This window comes from Papaver somniferum, chromosome 5 (genome assembly GCF_003573695.1).
Source record: "Papaver somniferum cultivar HN1 chromosome 5, ASM357369v1, whole genome shotgun sequence".
In the NCBI taxonomy this organism is placed as follows: Eukaryota; Viridiplantae; Streptophyta; class Magnoliopsida; order Ranunculales; family Papaveraceae; genus Papaver; species Papaver somniferum.
This window is the reverse complement of record NC_039362.1, coordinates 3,704,420-3,719,889: the sequence shown is the minus strand read 5'-3', so window position 1 is coordinate 3,719,889 and position 15,470 is coordinate 3,704,420. Positions and strand designations below refer to the sequence as shown.

At 38.8% G+C, this 15,470-nt stretch overlaps 2 protein-coding genes across 3 annotated transcripts; both read right to left on the bottom strand.

Moving 5' to 3' along the window:
- Nucleotides 1–1,871: 1,871 nt before the first annotated feature.
- Nucleotides 1,872–6,440, bottom strand: LOC113280898 (increased DNA methylation 1-like). Its single transcript, XM_026529498.1, has 2 exons — nucleotides 6,304–6,440; nucleotides 1,872–5,892 (listed from the first exon to the last, which is right to left on the bottom strand). Exon 2 carries the CDS (start codon nucleotides 4,536–4,538, stop codon nucleotides 3,045–3,047), a length of 1,494 nt encoding a protein of 497 aa, XP_026385283.1. The 5' UTR covers nucleotides 4,539–5,892; nucleotides 6,304–6,440; the 3' UTR covers nucleotides 1,872–3,044.
- Nucleotides 5,957–12,598, bottom strand: LOC113280897. 2 transcript variants are annotated; one of them, XM_026529496.1, is made up of 8 exons: nucleotides 10,556–12,598; nucleotides 10,291–10,379; nucleotides 7,990–10,095; nucleotides 7,823–7,904; nucleotides 7,611–7,677; nucleotides 7,143–7,328; nucleotides 6,958–7,018; nucleotides 5,957–6,653 (listed from the first exon to the last, which is right to left on the bottom strand). In XM_026529496.1, the coding sequence occupies exons 3-8, from the start codon at nucleotides 10,013–10,015 to the stop codon at nucleotides 6,442–6,444; spliced, it is 2,634 nt and encodes an 877-aa protein (XP_026385281.1). In that variant the 5' UTR covers nucleotides 10,016–10,095; nucleotides 10,291–10,379; nucleotides 10,556–12,598; the 3' UTR covers nucleotides 5,957–6,441. The 2 variants fall into 2 exon arrangements, with proteins under 2 accessions (XP_026385281.1, XP_026385282.1); XM_026529497.1 differs by lacking the exons at nucleotides 5,957–6,653; nucleotides 6,958–7,018 and having other exon boundaries at nucleotides 7,163–7,328; nucleotides 7,773–7,904.
- Between the last annotated feature and the right edge of the window lie 2,872 nt (nucleotides 12,599–15,470).

The following is a 15,470-nucleotide window of genomic DNA, read 5'->3' as shown; positions in this document are numbered from 1 at the left end:
TTCTAGGGGTTTTCCAAAACTCCTCTTTCCATCATTTTTTTTAACATTGGTACTGGTCAGTGTACATGGGCAAACAAAGTATATGTACACACACGACGAAAGTAAATAAAAAGCCAACCTGCAAGAACCATGCTTGTGAAACAAAATTCCCAAAATAAAAAATAATCAACTTCAATCGACTATAGTAAATGACGATCTTGTAATGTCCTTCAAAGGAACCCAATACCTAAAGAAAAACTCATTTTAGACACTTTTATCGTAGGTAAGACCGAAATGCAACATTAATTTGTTTTTGGTACACTTGAAGCTGGTATTCACTTGAACATATGAATCTCATCACCTAGAGGAATTTATTTCCATCGGAGTTTCAGTTAAAATACTTAAATGGCCATAGTCCCCAAAACTTCATTTCAAGATTTTTGGACATCTTTCAAGAATGATTGTCATGGGTTGAATAATTCTTTAATCCAAAATGCCAGCTCCCTATGAATCTATGGTGGGTAGTGTCATCAGTATTAGGTGGAAAAATTAGTAGCCTCTGCAATTAGACAGTCAGGGAACCATGGAGAATGACTGAATGGTGTCATCTTCAGCTTTTGTTTCCATTGTAATAACAGCTTTTTAAGTGTCCCTGTGTTTGGCCTTATAAGTTAAAAATGGGCAATACTACTGATACCAAAGCACCCCATTTTCTGCATAAATAAGAAAACACAATATGCTGCTATTTTATTTCAAAAATGAAAAAAAGGAGAGTCAACTGACAATTGGAGAAGATAAGACATTTCCTAACTTAAGCGCAATCCATTTGATGTCATTAGCAGCAGCAGCAAGCACAAAAGTCCATTGGTTCGTCCAATGATTTGGGAGAACTTGAACATCACATAAAATCTCCAGGTTTATCCAATTCCAAAAGAAATTTGTACATCAAAGTGAACAGTGATAGAAGACCATGACTACCAATCTTTACTGGGTCAAATAAAATATGGCAAACTTTCTTAGAATTCACAGTATGAAAATGTAAAATTACCTAAATTTCTAGTGGCTCTTAAGACGTGGACATGGATTGAGAGTCTATATGCATACCAAAAAAGTTATTTCCGGATAAACCACAGTAGCCGTCTCTGGCATTTGTATTTTGATGCTTCTGGCTATTGTGCATCTTGACGGTGCCACATATAGTTGTCCATGACTGAACACCGGAGTTACCAAAGCTACGAATTAGTCCTGCGACTCATTTACACTTGTTGCGTCGTATAGGAAACTGCCTCGGTGAAATTCTAACAATGACATCAGATAATGAAGGCATCGCTGAGTTTCGTTGGACGAAAATAAATTGACCCTGCTGCTGGTCATCAGTCAAGACTGTCTCTTCAATAACATGGTCTCTGCAAAACTTCACCTTCAATTTGGTTTTTATGCAAACTTCATCACTTGCTGCGATATTGCTTAGTATCATTGCTTAAGAATTAAAATGATTCCATCGATCAAGTTACGCAAAACATAAGCTATTAGAACAAAATAAGCATATCTAAGTCTTATTTTATTAAACATTGCATACCTAAAGTCTTCCAAGGCAAATTCTTGCTGCAACAGCCATCTAGCGTGCTCTAGCATTGTGAACTGGAACCCACTAATATGCATCCTGCAAACTATAGCTCCAAACATAATGAACCACGCCACAATCCAGACATTTAGGCGAACCTGTTTTACAGAAAAGACTGTTTAGTAGGCAAAATATTATTTAGAATGACAATTGGTACTGACAATGACATGAAAAATTGAGAAATCAAATCAAATTTAAGAAAAACTGACAATTAACCTTCAACCTGTTTGTAGTTGAAATTATAATTTCAGTCCATGCATACAAGACATTTACCAAGTCTTCTTATTATTATGATGTTCACTCTTTTTATTTGAGTGAAAATTTATTTTTTTCACATTAATTAGAGAGAAAATGGAGTTTTCACCCTTGATACCTGAGGAAAAATTCCTTTTTTCGCCAATTTAAAAAGTGAACAATTAGGTTTTTCCATTTCAATTTTATTAAAATTTTGAAGCTTCAGAGACACTGCAGCATCACGATGCTCAGATTGTTCAAAGTTCTTTCGGGCATTTCCAAATTCAGGAAATGCATCAGCAGGTGCTAGCCCTTTCTCATTGCCTTGAGTTACCTTAAGACCCTTCGAGTTCGATTGCTCCAATTCCAGTGCCATAGAACCTTGAGCCAAATTATTAGCCAAAGAGCCTCCTCTCACAGTCTTGGCCTGTATCCTTCTAGTTGTCTGTTTAACACCTTCCAAAGCTTTTGCAACCTGTTTCTTTCTCTTTTCACCAGACACCTTTGTGCTACCTGATTTACTGTGCATTGACGCCGAACTCGTCAATTGCTTCACTTGCTCTTTAACCCCAACAAATTCCTTTCCTGACTGAATATCCTTTCTATCTTTCAAATCTGACACCACAGTTGTGGCTGCTTTGACTGTAATTCCCTTTCTTATGCTCCCAATCTGTTTGTTTCTGACAAGTTAGAGCCACTCTTCAATGTTCATCCACTGTTTCCCATTTTCTTGCCGTATCATGAGAAAATTTTAAGTTTTTACCTGTTTCCAGTACATTTTCTTAGAAAATTCTTTTTCAAGAGAGAAAATTGTTAGAGCGCACCAATGTCTATTTGTCCTGTTATACCAATTGTAGCCTGACAGGTGTCAAGGGTCATGTGCTGTGTCCGGGTAATATTCTCCTTCTCTAGTCTTTTCTCGAGTCCTGCTGTTTTATACAGCAGTATCTGTAATCTTCTTTCTTGAACAATCCTTAATACAAATCCTAAATCTCACAAAAATGAAGAAATTGAAATAAGTAAATAAAAATTCTTTTATGGGTGTAATATAGAATCTTTTTTCTTTAACCCACTGCTAATGCCTAATTGGTGCTCTGAAAATCTGACAGCCGAACAACTTTCATGTTTTTGTTTTTGACAGTTGAGCATCTCAACTTCCTTTTGACGCTAACTGGATAATCTAGTCACTTCAATTCCGGACAAGCTTTTACACACTTCTTCGGCCGCTCCTCCTCTTCTTTGTCAGCCTTGTCCCTGTTGTTCCAGATGTCGGGTCCATCTCAAATTTTGAAGCTTCAGAGCCTCTGCAGCTCTCACCATCCCGATACTCGGATAGTTCAAAGTTGTTTCGGGCATTTCCAAATTCAGGAATTGTGTCAGCAGGTGCAAAAATTTCCAGTGCTTTCTCATTACCTTGAGTTTCCTTAAGATCCTTCGAGTTTGATTGGTCCAACTCCAGCGCCATAGAACCTTGAGCCAAATCATTAGCCAAAGAGCCTCCTCTCGCTGTCTTGGCTTGAATCCTTCTACTAGTCTGTTTAACACCTTTCAAAGCTTTTGCACCCTGTTTCTTTCTCTTTTGACCGACTACGCTATTCTGTTCAGTCTGAAGATGCAGATTGCCACCAGACACCTGTGTGCTACCTGATTTATTATGCACTGACACCGGACTCGTCAATTGCTTGACCTGGTCTTTAACCCCAACAAACTCTTTTCCTGACTGCATATCCTTTCTATCTTTCAAATCTGACACCACAGTTGTGGCTGCTTTGACTGTCACTCCCTTTCTAAGGCTCCCAATCTGTTTCTTCACCATCACCACTGTAACAAAAGGATCCAGCAAACTCCATTTATGAACCAATGCATACGAAGCTTCCATTTGACTGCAATCCTCATTCTCAAAATGTATCAATGTTTCTGACAAGTTAGAGCCAAACTCTTCAATATCCCTCCAGTGTTTCCCGTCTTCTTGCCGTATCATCTTGTAATTACCAGCAAACAGACTCTCACCAAATAAGCCCCAAATTTTATAAAATGCAGGAAATGTTTTCCCACTGGGAGACTTGTAAATCGTATCCAGACAACGCTTGTTTCCTATCTGCTTCTTCTCAACTGCCCAACCTGCTGCTTTAAGTAAATAATTGACATGGCCTCGCAGACGCGAGTATAAATCCTTCAAAGATTTGCTCGATACAGCGGTTTCAATTGCATTTGAAGCAAAATGAGAGGATTCTCTAGATTTTTCATGGACAGGTAAAACAGGTATAGATGTATGTGCAACAGTATATGTGATTATTTTAGTTTCAGTAACTTGATTGCGGCACTTACCTTCAGAGGCATTCCCATCACGAGCACGAACTCTTCTCCTTACTTCTTCTATCCGTGTACGCAGGTGAGTAGTACATATAACACCTTGACTTGATGATTCAACCAATGGGCATGTTTTGGTTGGATAATTGTTAAACAGGTCTGCAGATTTCAGGCTAAGCACAATTTCCTTTGATGAGTTCAATTGAAGTACTGGAGCCTTCTCTGGAATAAGTAAATCGCCATTGGAGTGTTCATTTTCCCCGTCTGAACGCTTAGCACCTCCTCCTGCAATGTTTCCTCCGTAGAAAACATCCATGAAAATCTGGTGGGCGTCATTTGATCTTTCAAAGTCATCTTCAGACAAGAAATCAAGTTCTTTGAATCCCAACATAGGGAGATTGACGAAGATCTAAGACAACTAAAAATCCAACGAATGAACCTCGGAGAGTTTACAGTCTAGATCATTCTAACATTGCCGCCGCAAAATCCTCCAAATCGCAATCCATATATATATGAAATAGAAATCTAGGGTTAGCCGAGGAGAAGAACAGAAATGACCTTGTGCCCTCGTCTTCATCGCCTTATTAAATCATTAAAAATATTTCCTCTCAGCAATTTTATTTGCTGGCCAATGTGATGCCGCTCAGCCGCTCTCTAACCACGCGGCGCGTGGTGCAACTCTTTGTCGGTCTATCCACCTGGCAGGCCTCTTTTTTCTTTATTTTTTTTTTCATCACCGTTGGACTTGTTGACCCTTTTTGAAAATTTTCAGAGAAGGGAAATTTGAAACCGCCAAACGAATTAAGCAGCAACTAGATGCTACTTCAACTGTGTTGGTGTTGCTGCGGCAAACAAGCTGTCAAATCAGATGCTGCAGCTAATTCTGATGGTTGACTGCATGAAAGAGCTTTGTTGTGACCGGAAGCACATTACAAGGTAATTTCGATTTCCAAAACTTCAGCCAGAAAGCTTCGGGAGGATACATGTACTTTATTTTTGTTCACTCCCGCCTAATTATGGTTGGGACCTCATCTGTATTTACTTCTTCTGTTTATGCATCTTGCTTGATAAATACCTCCTCTTGGAGATGCCTTGAAGCTTCTTGATATAATCCTGGAGATTTGTGGCAGATATGGCCATGGTAATTGAAGTCCAGGAGGCTAAAATAGTTATCTTAATTTCCAAATTCAACATCGCAAGATCGCTGCCACAATGGCTAGAATCACATCGCTTCATAACTCCACTGCATGTCATTGCCCACCAGAGTTTATCAGTTCTGAACAACTCTCTCTGGGCCATCTGAGATTATGAAGTGATTGTGATCCGAGCCATTATGGCAGCCATGTAAGTCTAGCCATTCTACCACATATCATAAGTTACCAATTTTCTGCATCCCTGTTGACAAGACCAAAACCAAGAGTTATCAGGATCAAATACCTCAAAATTAAAAACACCAGGTTTGTTGGCCACTCTAGAGGCGCTGATTCTGATCCCTGCTTCAGATACAGCATGACTGGCATCAGAATCACCACAAGCCACAATCACAGCTGCTTGTTTCAAAGCATTTGCACATGCCTCTGCTGATGCTAAAACGTATACACCTGTGCATATCCTCCACAATCAGACTACTAGTCTGAGCTTTCAGCACTATCAATGCGGGTTCTTGTAACAGAGCATCTATTCCAGCACACAGCTCTTCTTCCGAATCAGTAACATTTATATCTGAACCACTTGAAAACCATCCCCTGATCCTCCAAATTGGAGAATTTGTTAAAATGGTATTCTTTGGATTTACAAAAATTGCAAAAGTTTGTACAAAATAAAATTGCTCGTACATGAAAAGAACTTACATTCCAACCTTGTCTGTTTAAAATTATCACAATAAATCCCAAAACAATCATAAACCTGAGTTTATGCAGAATCACTCCTAGTGATCATAGTAAAAGACATGCTATTTTACAACAGCAAAAACCCAAAAAAATAATAATAAAAAAAAAAACTCAGGAACTATGAAGTATCCTCTCTCACCATATTCAAAGAGAAGGTGAGGTTGAAATGCAAAACTAATTGTCTCGACAACTGAGGAAAAATTGTATTCCTCAATTGTGAAAAAAATAAGTCACTCTGAACTGATTATAGACATAACTCAGTCTCACCTTTGAAAAAAATCTCGGAGATCGATTCATACCCTGATTCGGGTCTCTGATATTGGGACCTTGAGCAACTCCACAAATCAGTGGCGACTTTGTAGCTTCGACACCAAGGAAAAACTGATATGGCCCTTTTCTCCAGCTTCATGATATTGAACCCATTTGCAACTGATTGGAAGTGCTACAGATATCAGCTCTGGTCTGCACATTCTTACCAATGACTCGAAGATAGAATCCCCACGATGGATTCTTGTCAGTGATAGCACGCTGACCAAAACGGTGTTGTTCCACATAATTTTGAACATCCTCAGCCTTGAGTAAACCTTCCAGATAGACACGAAGATCTCCTCCTGGACCTGTTTGCAAACTACACAAGTAAGTACCAGCAGTAATCTTTATTATTTAGGGACTAGCAAGAGAAATGGAAAAAAAACGTATTTGCGTCAGCTTTCAGGAAAGATTTTAAAGGAAGGCCGATAATTATAGAGAAGCAAGATGAAATTTAAGGAGATCCTAGAAAAAAACATGACCTAAACTAAATTTACAATAACTTAATTTAGTTTTAAAAAGAAAAATTTGATTCATATCCGACACACCATTAGCATAACCAATGTGCTAGTTTTCAACAAAAAATTACGCAAGCTTTGAAGGAAGCATTACCTAATGATTTATCACCAGCATCCTCAAACCTATATGGAGGAGGGAAAATAGCAGTATGGGGCTACAGAAGAGAAACAAAAGAAAAGAGGAAAGTGGGACATGAGATTTAAATAAAATTAAATACTACTAAAAAATGAGATGATTAAATGAAAAAAGATCATAAAAGCAAAGCAAGAAGAACTCACTGGATTTCGTAAGGCTTTGTACGGTGAATCATCCAACAATATCGTGTTTGATTCATTATATGCACCCTTTTCCCATGGAAGACTCCGGTCATGCTTATTCCATAATTTCTTCAGCTCCTTTAATACCAAAGGCTTCTGCCAGTTTTCAAGAGTGCTGTACCCTGTATCAGTACAGTGGTATTGGTCCTGTCCACAAAATAAAAGAGGAGAGGAGAAAAGAGTGCATGTTTAGTAAGTTACATTTAATCACTAATCCTATTTCTGATAATTGCGGCAACAAATGAAACTGATCAAAGAGCATGGATTATAAAAACGCATTCAAGCAGCAGTGACTCCGCAGGAACCCTAACCACGGTTTGGGATTATAAAAACGCATTCAAGCAGTAGTGACTACGCAGGAACCCTGACCACGGTTTTTCTGGTACTAGCAAATGAGATAACAGCAATAGGTGGGTAACAATTGCTTACCCAACAAAATAGCAGATTCTTTTTCATATCTCCCATGACAAAGTCGACCACGCTATCCACATTTCTCCTGCAAATTTACACAGAAAGAAGGGTTAAATAGGAAGGCACCCATAATTATTAGTTGCCTAGAAGATGGGAAAAAAAGAGGGAAAATTAACAAACTTTTCAAGAGGGCCAACTTAGAAAGAAAGCTTATTAGGCTGGAAAAATACTTTGTTCTTGATGACCAGACACCCACATTGAAGTTCTGAAATAAAAACTTCAAGAAATCATCACAGAATGGTCTCTTAAAAACTGAAAAGAGAAACATTGATGTTAGAATTATTTTACGACGTTGCAGCACTTTTTTACAATCGTCAGTTTTAGTATCAAATCTTACGAGCTTTCCTTGCAATAAACGTGTCTGCTTTATATCCATCAGGCACGTTGGAAACAATGTCAACAAGAATACCATTTAAATCAAGAACAAGAAGCTTTTTCCTCGTACAACTAAAAGATGTTCTAACTGGTGAAGAAGGGATATTCCCCATCAAGACAGCATGCCGAGTTCCTTCTTCCACTAGTCCAGCATTTGACGATACATCTAAGTTCTCTCCACCAGATACATGGATTTTCTTTGCATCAACATGTTCTCCCCCTAAAAGAGGAGTTACATTCCCTGCTAGATTTCCCTCACCAGTAACACAAGATTCATCTCTCCATTCAACCTCATTTGCAGGAGGGCCACATATGAGCATACTCTCAGAAGCCATGTCTTCATTGGTAGTATGAGTATCATTCTTCCTCTTTTTTCTCCTATTGCTATGGGCATGGTCCAAATCATTAGCAGCATTTTTGCATGAAGAAATATCTGTAATACACCTTTCTTTCTTTGACCTCCCAGGAGCGGTGTTCCCTTCATCAACAAGACCATCTTTTATGTCGCTGTTAGTTGCCAAAAGAGGAATAACTTCTTCCTTGCAATGCTCATCTACGGATACTGCTGGAGTTTCTTCACCAAAAACAATTGGCCCTTCTTTTGGATTGTCCACACCCAGAGGGCAGTGCACTCCTATATCTTTTGACTGCTTGAGCTGAGGTTCTTCTATGGTTGATTTACTGACTTCTACTAATAGCATCTCCTTTCTCTTCTTTTTCTTGCTCTTCCTCTTGCTTGCAGGATCACAATCTTCAGCAGAAGACAAACCTAGGGAAACATCCATGGTAGAGGACTTCTCTGATTTGATTTCCCTTTTACTTTTCTTTGAACTAGCTTTCGGAACTTCCAGAGACAAGCTAGGGGACTGCTCTTTGCTCTGTAACAACTGTGTCCCACAGGAGTCGAGTAAGCTTTTCTTCTTCTTCTTTTTCTTCTTCTGATGTTTTGAGGGGCTACTAGTCTCCTCAACTGAGACCAAATTATTTCCAGTAGGTAAATCACTCTTTGTCATCGAATCAGTATCAATTTTTACAGAGGTGCACGGCCTATCGACTTCATGATCCGTGCACACAGGAACTACATGTTGCTGCTTCTTATATGATGATATCACATCTGCTAAAGATCTCTCTTTTCTCACTCGCGGAGTTGCATCTGGCTCATCTTCTTGGGAATCAATAGGCGTCTTCCTCTTCTTGCTGGTTTTTATCGTTTTACCTGTATCATTCCCATCTGATAAAGGTTTCTCCATTTGCACCTGTGGAGTTTCATCTGGATCATTGTTTTGAGATTCAATACGCCTCTTCCTCTTCCTCTTAGTTTTTATTGCATTACCTGCATCATCTTCAGTAACACCAGTTTGATCTGCAGTCTGCAAAGAAGTCATGTGGTGCCCAGAAACTTCAAAATCCGAATGCGGTCTATTTTTCATCTCAGAGATAGTTTGGGTGAGATCTGCATCTGTATCCACGCCATCTACCAAAGATGTCTCTACTTCCACCTTTGGAGTTTTATCTGGAACATCATTTTGAGATTCAATACGCCTCTTCTTCTTCCTCCTGGTTTTTGTCTTTTTACCTGTATCATTCTCATCAACAGTATGATCACCTACCCCAACCTCAATTTCCGAATTCGGTCTATTTGTCACCTCAGGCACAGTTTCAGCGTTTTCTAATAGAGAACTGCAGTTTTCGCCAGTATCCTTCTGTGCACTCTCTTCCACCAGCTTTTGGTCGGAATTGTCATCTTTCGAGGTGTTAGAACTCTCACCCTTTTTTTTCTTTCCCGTCTTCTTCGTCTCCGGAATCACCTCATCATTTTCACTTGTTGCTGCCAGAGCAAGCACGACGTGCTCATTATTTAACCGTCTTCCATGACTTGTTTTCTTGTTCTTTGTAACATCTTCAGTAATTTGCAACCCCATACCATCTGCTGTATCAATCTGGGAAACATCTGTTGCTTTTCTATTAGCCTTCTTAGATGGACCCATTTAACCACTGCCCCCTTCGAGTTTAAACCCCAACTGTTTTCTCCCAATTCACTATCTACCTCTATTTAATTTCTTCCTCTCTGCAGTGTAAGTTAGAATAGGCTAGTTAGCACTCATCTTCCTAATACAATAACAAGCCATAATTATTATTTTTCTATTCGAAATCATCGAAAGCAGAAAACAGACTGAGATTTGTTTCAAGTGTAGCTATTGGATTAATCCGGAAACACATGAATTTTAACGAAATCCGGAAACAAGAGCTCTGAAAACCTTACCAATGAAGTGAAAAGTTCAATCAGATTCGACCATTGTTTTGCGCAATCCAAAAAGCTGTTCTCCGTTGGTTCCTTGTATTGTTGTATCCCTAGTTATTGAGTAACCAAACAAAACGAAATCGTTTGAGAACTTAAACTGAAATTGAATAAGTTTTAGATGGAATCAGAACATGAGATGTTTGAGTGAATTTATTTATAAGAATGAATCTGAGAGACGATTATGAACAGGTTTACGGTAATTTATTTAAGGTTTGAAACAGGGTACCTTTCTCTGTTGCTGTAATCGTCGTCTCCTTCTTCTACAGAGCTTCCGCAGACATAAATGAGTTGAGAGATTTTGCGGTCTTGGAATCCGGCCCTAGGTTTTTTGTTCTCGGTGGTGTCGAATAAATCTCAATCAAATCGGATACATACATATATCTGTGACTGTGAGGTTAAAATTATGATCTAAGCCCAGCCCATCTTACCAAGCCTTACCCGGATGACAAAATTAGGAACCGTTTTTTGGGGACTACTCAAAAAATGGGGGGACTACTCTCAAGTTTTTGGGGTGGTTTTTTGTAGTAATTTCTAATCACCCCTTATCTGATATTTTTTAAATACCTACTTTATTCTTAATGATAAACTTAGTTAGTGTGATTATTGTTAGCGTTTTGATTAGTGAGTTATTAGTGAGTTATATTAGTGGGATTGTTTTGTTATAACATTATTATTGAGAGATAAGAAGAAGAAGAAGGAAATAGAAAGAAGAAGATGGGTGAACCCAAAAAATCTTTTTTTGAGTGTAGTAATTATGATTTGGGTGATTCATGTGATGATACCTCATTCTCAGAATCAGAACCCCCTTCACCTCATAGTGTATTTGTCAGTATTTCTAAGGGTTATTTTGTTTTTGGTACTCAGATTTTGTCCAAATTATGAATTTGGTCTAACATTTGTCCAGCTTGGTGTTTGGTACCTAGAAAAGACGTTGACCAGAGTTGACTCATTTTAATTTTGACTTCCGTTTAATAATTATTGAAAATCTCAATAAAATTTAATTATCAGCGTAAGATACTGTTATACCCTTTCACTTTACCGAACAGTCTCTAAACCTAATCTATTTTCTACTTCATCTTCTTATGCCTCCACAAAAATTACAACTGCATAACCCCATGCACCATCTTCATATCCTGGTGCTGAAATCGAGAGATGATGACCGACGAAAATGCAGAAGGGCTTGATGATGAAATTGATTCGATGAGGTTCTGATGATGAAATTGATTCGATGAGGTTCTGATGATGAAATTGGTTAGGGTTTTGTTGCGAACAAGAAATCAGTGTCGAAACTGAAGCTGTTGTTAATCGATGCTATGAATTTGTGATGAGATTTAAGTTCTGGAACGTTGAGGAGAATAATTAGGGTTCGAAACTACAAGAGCTTCGTTCTGTTAGCAGTAGAGATTGATGATACGAAAGAATAAGGATACAATTACAGAAAATAAGAAGCATTGAAGATGGGTTTGCCTAATTGCCTCATATTTGAGATCTAAGTGAAATTGAAGTGTTCGTAAGGGTTTTATTTGAATCAGTTTTGAAAAGATATTGTTGATGTTCATGGCCCGAGTCGCTGACGCAGGTTGATTGAGATCTGGTCTTGATCGAGATGCAATTAGCAATGGACTGAAATTAGGGTTTTCATCAATGAAAGATAAATTTGGGGGTTTTGTCAATTGATTCTGATTTCACAACAAGCAAGTGGAGATGCTCTTGTGATCTTATGGTTGAATGATAGTGAAGAATTGATGTTTGTTTGGTTTGAAAATGGGTGAGGTTAATCTGAATTTGGTGAAATTGATTCAACAAATCAATTAAAAGAAGGTTGGTACCGTGGATTATATTCTCAGAGACTTGATATCAATGGTGGTTGGAACCGTAATAGTCGAAGACTGATTTCATGTGTAGTATTTCATAGGTAATGGAGTATGATGTGCTGCGGATGATATGGGACGCCTGTAGACAGACTGGTGGCGATGAATTGTAGCCTTGAGCTGAACTGTCGGATACTGGCTGCGGCGAATGATAGTAAAAGGTAGAACCGGACTGCTGCGTTGCTGAAGGTTGTATGCAGGTGCTGACGAGTATGCTGTGGAGATGCAGGTGGATGAATGGAACTGGTGGATGTATGTTGTGCTTATGGTAATGGTGGATATGCAGGTGGTGAAATAGGGTATGGAGATGGAAGATGTGTGTAGGTGGGTGTGCAGGTGATGGAGGTGGTGATGATTGGAGAGGAGCAGAGAGCTCCTCTCTGGTGGTGATGCAAAACAGGCGTGAGAGGGGGTATTGGATCCCTTGTGTAACTTTGTCCTCCTTTTATAGCACTCAAACTCCTGTGAATTCGAATCTGGTAAAGACCCAACTTTCCTTATCGCACACAAATACCTAATATTACCTAATATTTCATAATCTGTGACCAATCATCACACAATCAACGGCAGTAGTTCACATTATTTTCAGCTGACTTCTCGCTCAAACTAACTCCAAATCTTCTAACCTTGTCGGTGCCGAAAACAGCTCATAGCCAATACCAAAAGCCCCTTGTACACTCCACCTGACCCATGGATAGCTACGGAAAGTGTAGTCGCAACTGGTGGCTTCATTGTAACCTGAAATGGCTAGATCCCCAGCAAGGCAGCCACAACAACTCATTCCTTGTCTTCTCTGATCTCTAATTTTTGCCCAAAACTCGTTGCAACTTGAATTCCCTGCAAACCCAATCATCTGGACCTTCTTTAACACTCAACAGAACCGTGTGGACCATGGAGGTTAGCCACAACAAAACTTTAGTGAGGTATTGGGCGTTCAGGCCTTTAAACAAACCCCTGATGTGCGTCCTGCAATCTGATAATGGCTGCATACTTGTTGTATTCTGGAAGCCGCACAAATCCTTCCCTGCTCAGAATTCACATTCAAACACAAACCCGCGGTTCCTATTTCATTCAAGAGCTCATTGTTACATTAATCTGCAGCATTCTCTCATTCTTGTGTATGACAGATAATTTCAATATCAATGGTTGTAAGCATGTACTCAGATCATTCAAACTCGTATTTGATGCTAACCCAATGCTAACCCATCATTCCTTATGACATCAGAAACCGAAAACTTCATTTAATCATCTCAATTGATCATCAATAACTAACGGCAGTAAGTCCAGTTCTTATCTGATTTGTCGCTGCCATAACATACCCAAAACTATCACAGTTCGTACCCATCTGCCCATTGGACGTCTGTAATCTTCTCGGACCATGGCTTTCCGGCGTGAGAACTTGGCGCAGAGGCGTCTTCTCGGCTCAGTGAGGAAAAAATTGAATTGTGTGATAATACACTGCACTTTGGCTCAACCTAGTTGTAGGTTATAAGCCTGAACATGGTGGCCCTTATCTCACTGTTGCCTGCCCTTTAGTGAAATCCAGTTTCAGCAATTTTGGGACTTCTCTCCTTGCTACTTTAATCCATCGGCACCTAGCATACCCAAAATGATGAGTTGTGCCGCTTTTTCTTATCTTTCGAGTAATATGACTCCAAAGTGCCTGCAAAATAGAAAACGAGCATAATACCCACTATTACAAGAGAAAATAACTAAGAACGGTATACAAAATCGATATTCGAGAGATGTATTTTAGACACTTAACAGTATCAGAGATTAAATCACGAGCAAATCTTAGAGAAGGCAATACCCAACACAATAGAAAACAGCAAGATCAGAACACGCAGCTACAGAGAAATAGTTGGGTCTGGCTTCACAATCCCAATGAAGTCTTTAAATCTTTAACCTACAGGGTTTCAGAAAAACCTAATGTTAAAGGAGAATCGACTCTAGTCGCAACTAGTATCACACAGGAGGTGTGGGGATTAGGTTTCCCAGTTGCTAGAGTTCTCCCTTATATAGTCTTCAAATCAGGGTTTGCAATCAATGTTATCCTTGGTAACAAAACATTCAATATTCACCGTCAGATGAAAACCTGATTATACTCAAGCTAATATCTTTTAATTGTTAGATCGAACTTAGCTTGTTACACACAAATGAAAAGTGACTTCATTTAGATATGAGTAACCGTACCTAAACGTGTACACCTTGTTGGCTCAACAATAGTTATCCGAAGTTAGCCACATGAACACTTTCATATCAACCTTGTTCATCTTAACCATAACTAGTTCAAATGACTCAAATGAAATTAGTTCTAGAGTTGTTTAATTGTTTATATTCTCATAGAAGTATACAAGACACAATTGATGCAAAATCGATTTTGATTCACTCAAATCAATTCATGAACATTATAGCCACGGTTTGCAAAAGATTGCATTCCTTATTATATAAATGTATTAATTAGTTCATGAACAAACCGATTTTAGAACATAACCTACTCAAGTATGCATAGGGATACGCATACCAAAGCGGCCAGACTAAGTTTAGGTTCGCCAGTATGCCAATGGGTACGCATACCTTCCAAACTCAGTTGAATTTCCAGAACTTGAAGCTCACGCTAGTACGCATACCGGTATGCATACTAAGTTCCCGGACTTTCATTAACCAACCAGCACGCATACGTGTATGCATACTATGGTTCCCGGACTTGGAATAACTTGCAACAGTTAGCATAAAAGTACGCACACTGTGTTATATCCAATCATGGTTATTTTTTCTAAACTCTCATTTCAATCATTGAAAAACATCCTTAAAAGACGACAATAACTGTCTCACACAAACTATTAGCTTCAAAGCAATTTTCAAGTGATCGAATGATCAATACAAAACATTCCGAGTCTACATCAAATGACGGTCTCACACAAATCATGTAAGATGTTACAAGGTAATTTTCACATGATCATCTTTTGACTTTTGTCAAGAATACAAGATGAACTTGGTTAAAGAGAAAGCTTACCAACACATATTTCGAGAAATATGTAAGCGAGTTAGACTCAGCTCGAAATATCAAATGTGTATAATTGAAGTCCATATAGCTATACGACTTTTTTCTCAAATAGGAGATAGAGTAGATGGACTTTTGAGTGATAGATGAGTTCAAGTCTAAACATACCTTTTGTTGATGAAGTTCCACAAGCTCCCCTTAGTAGTTCGTCGTCTTCAATCGATGAATGTTGTGAAGTCTAATGCTCAACTACACTTTCTAACCTA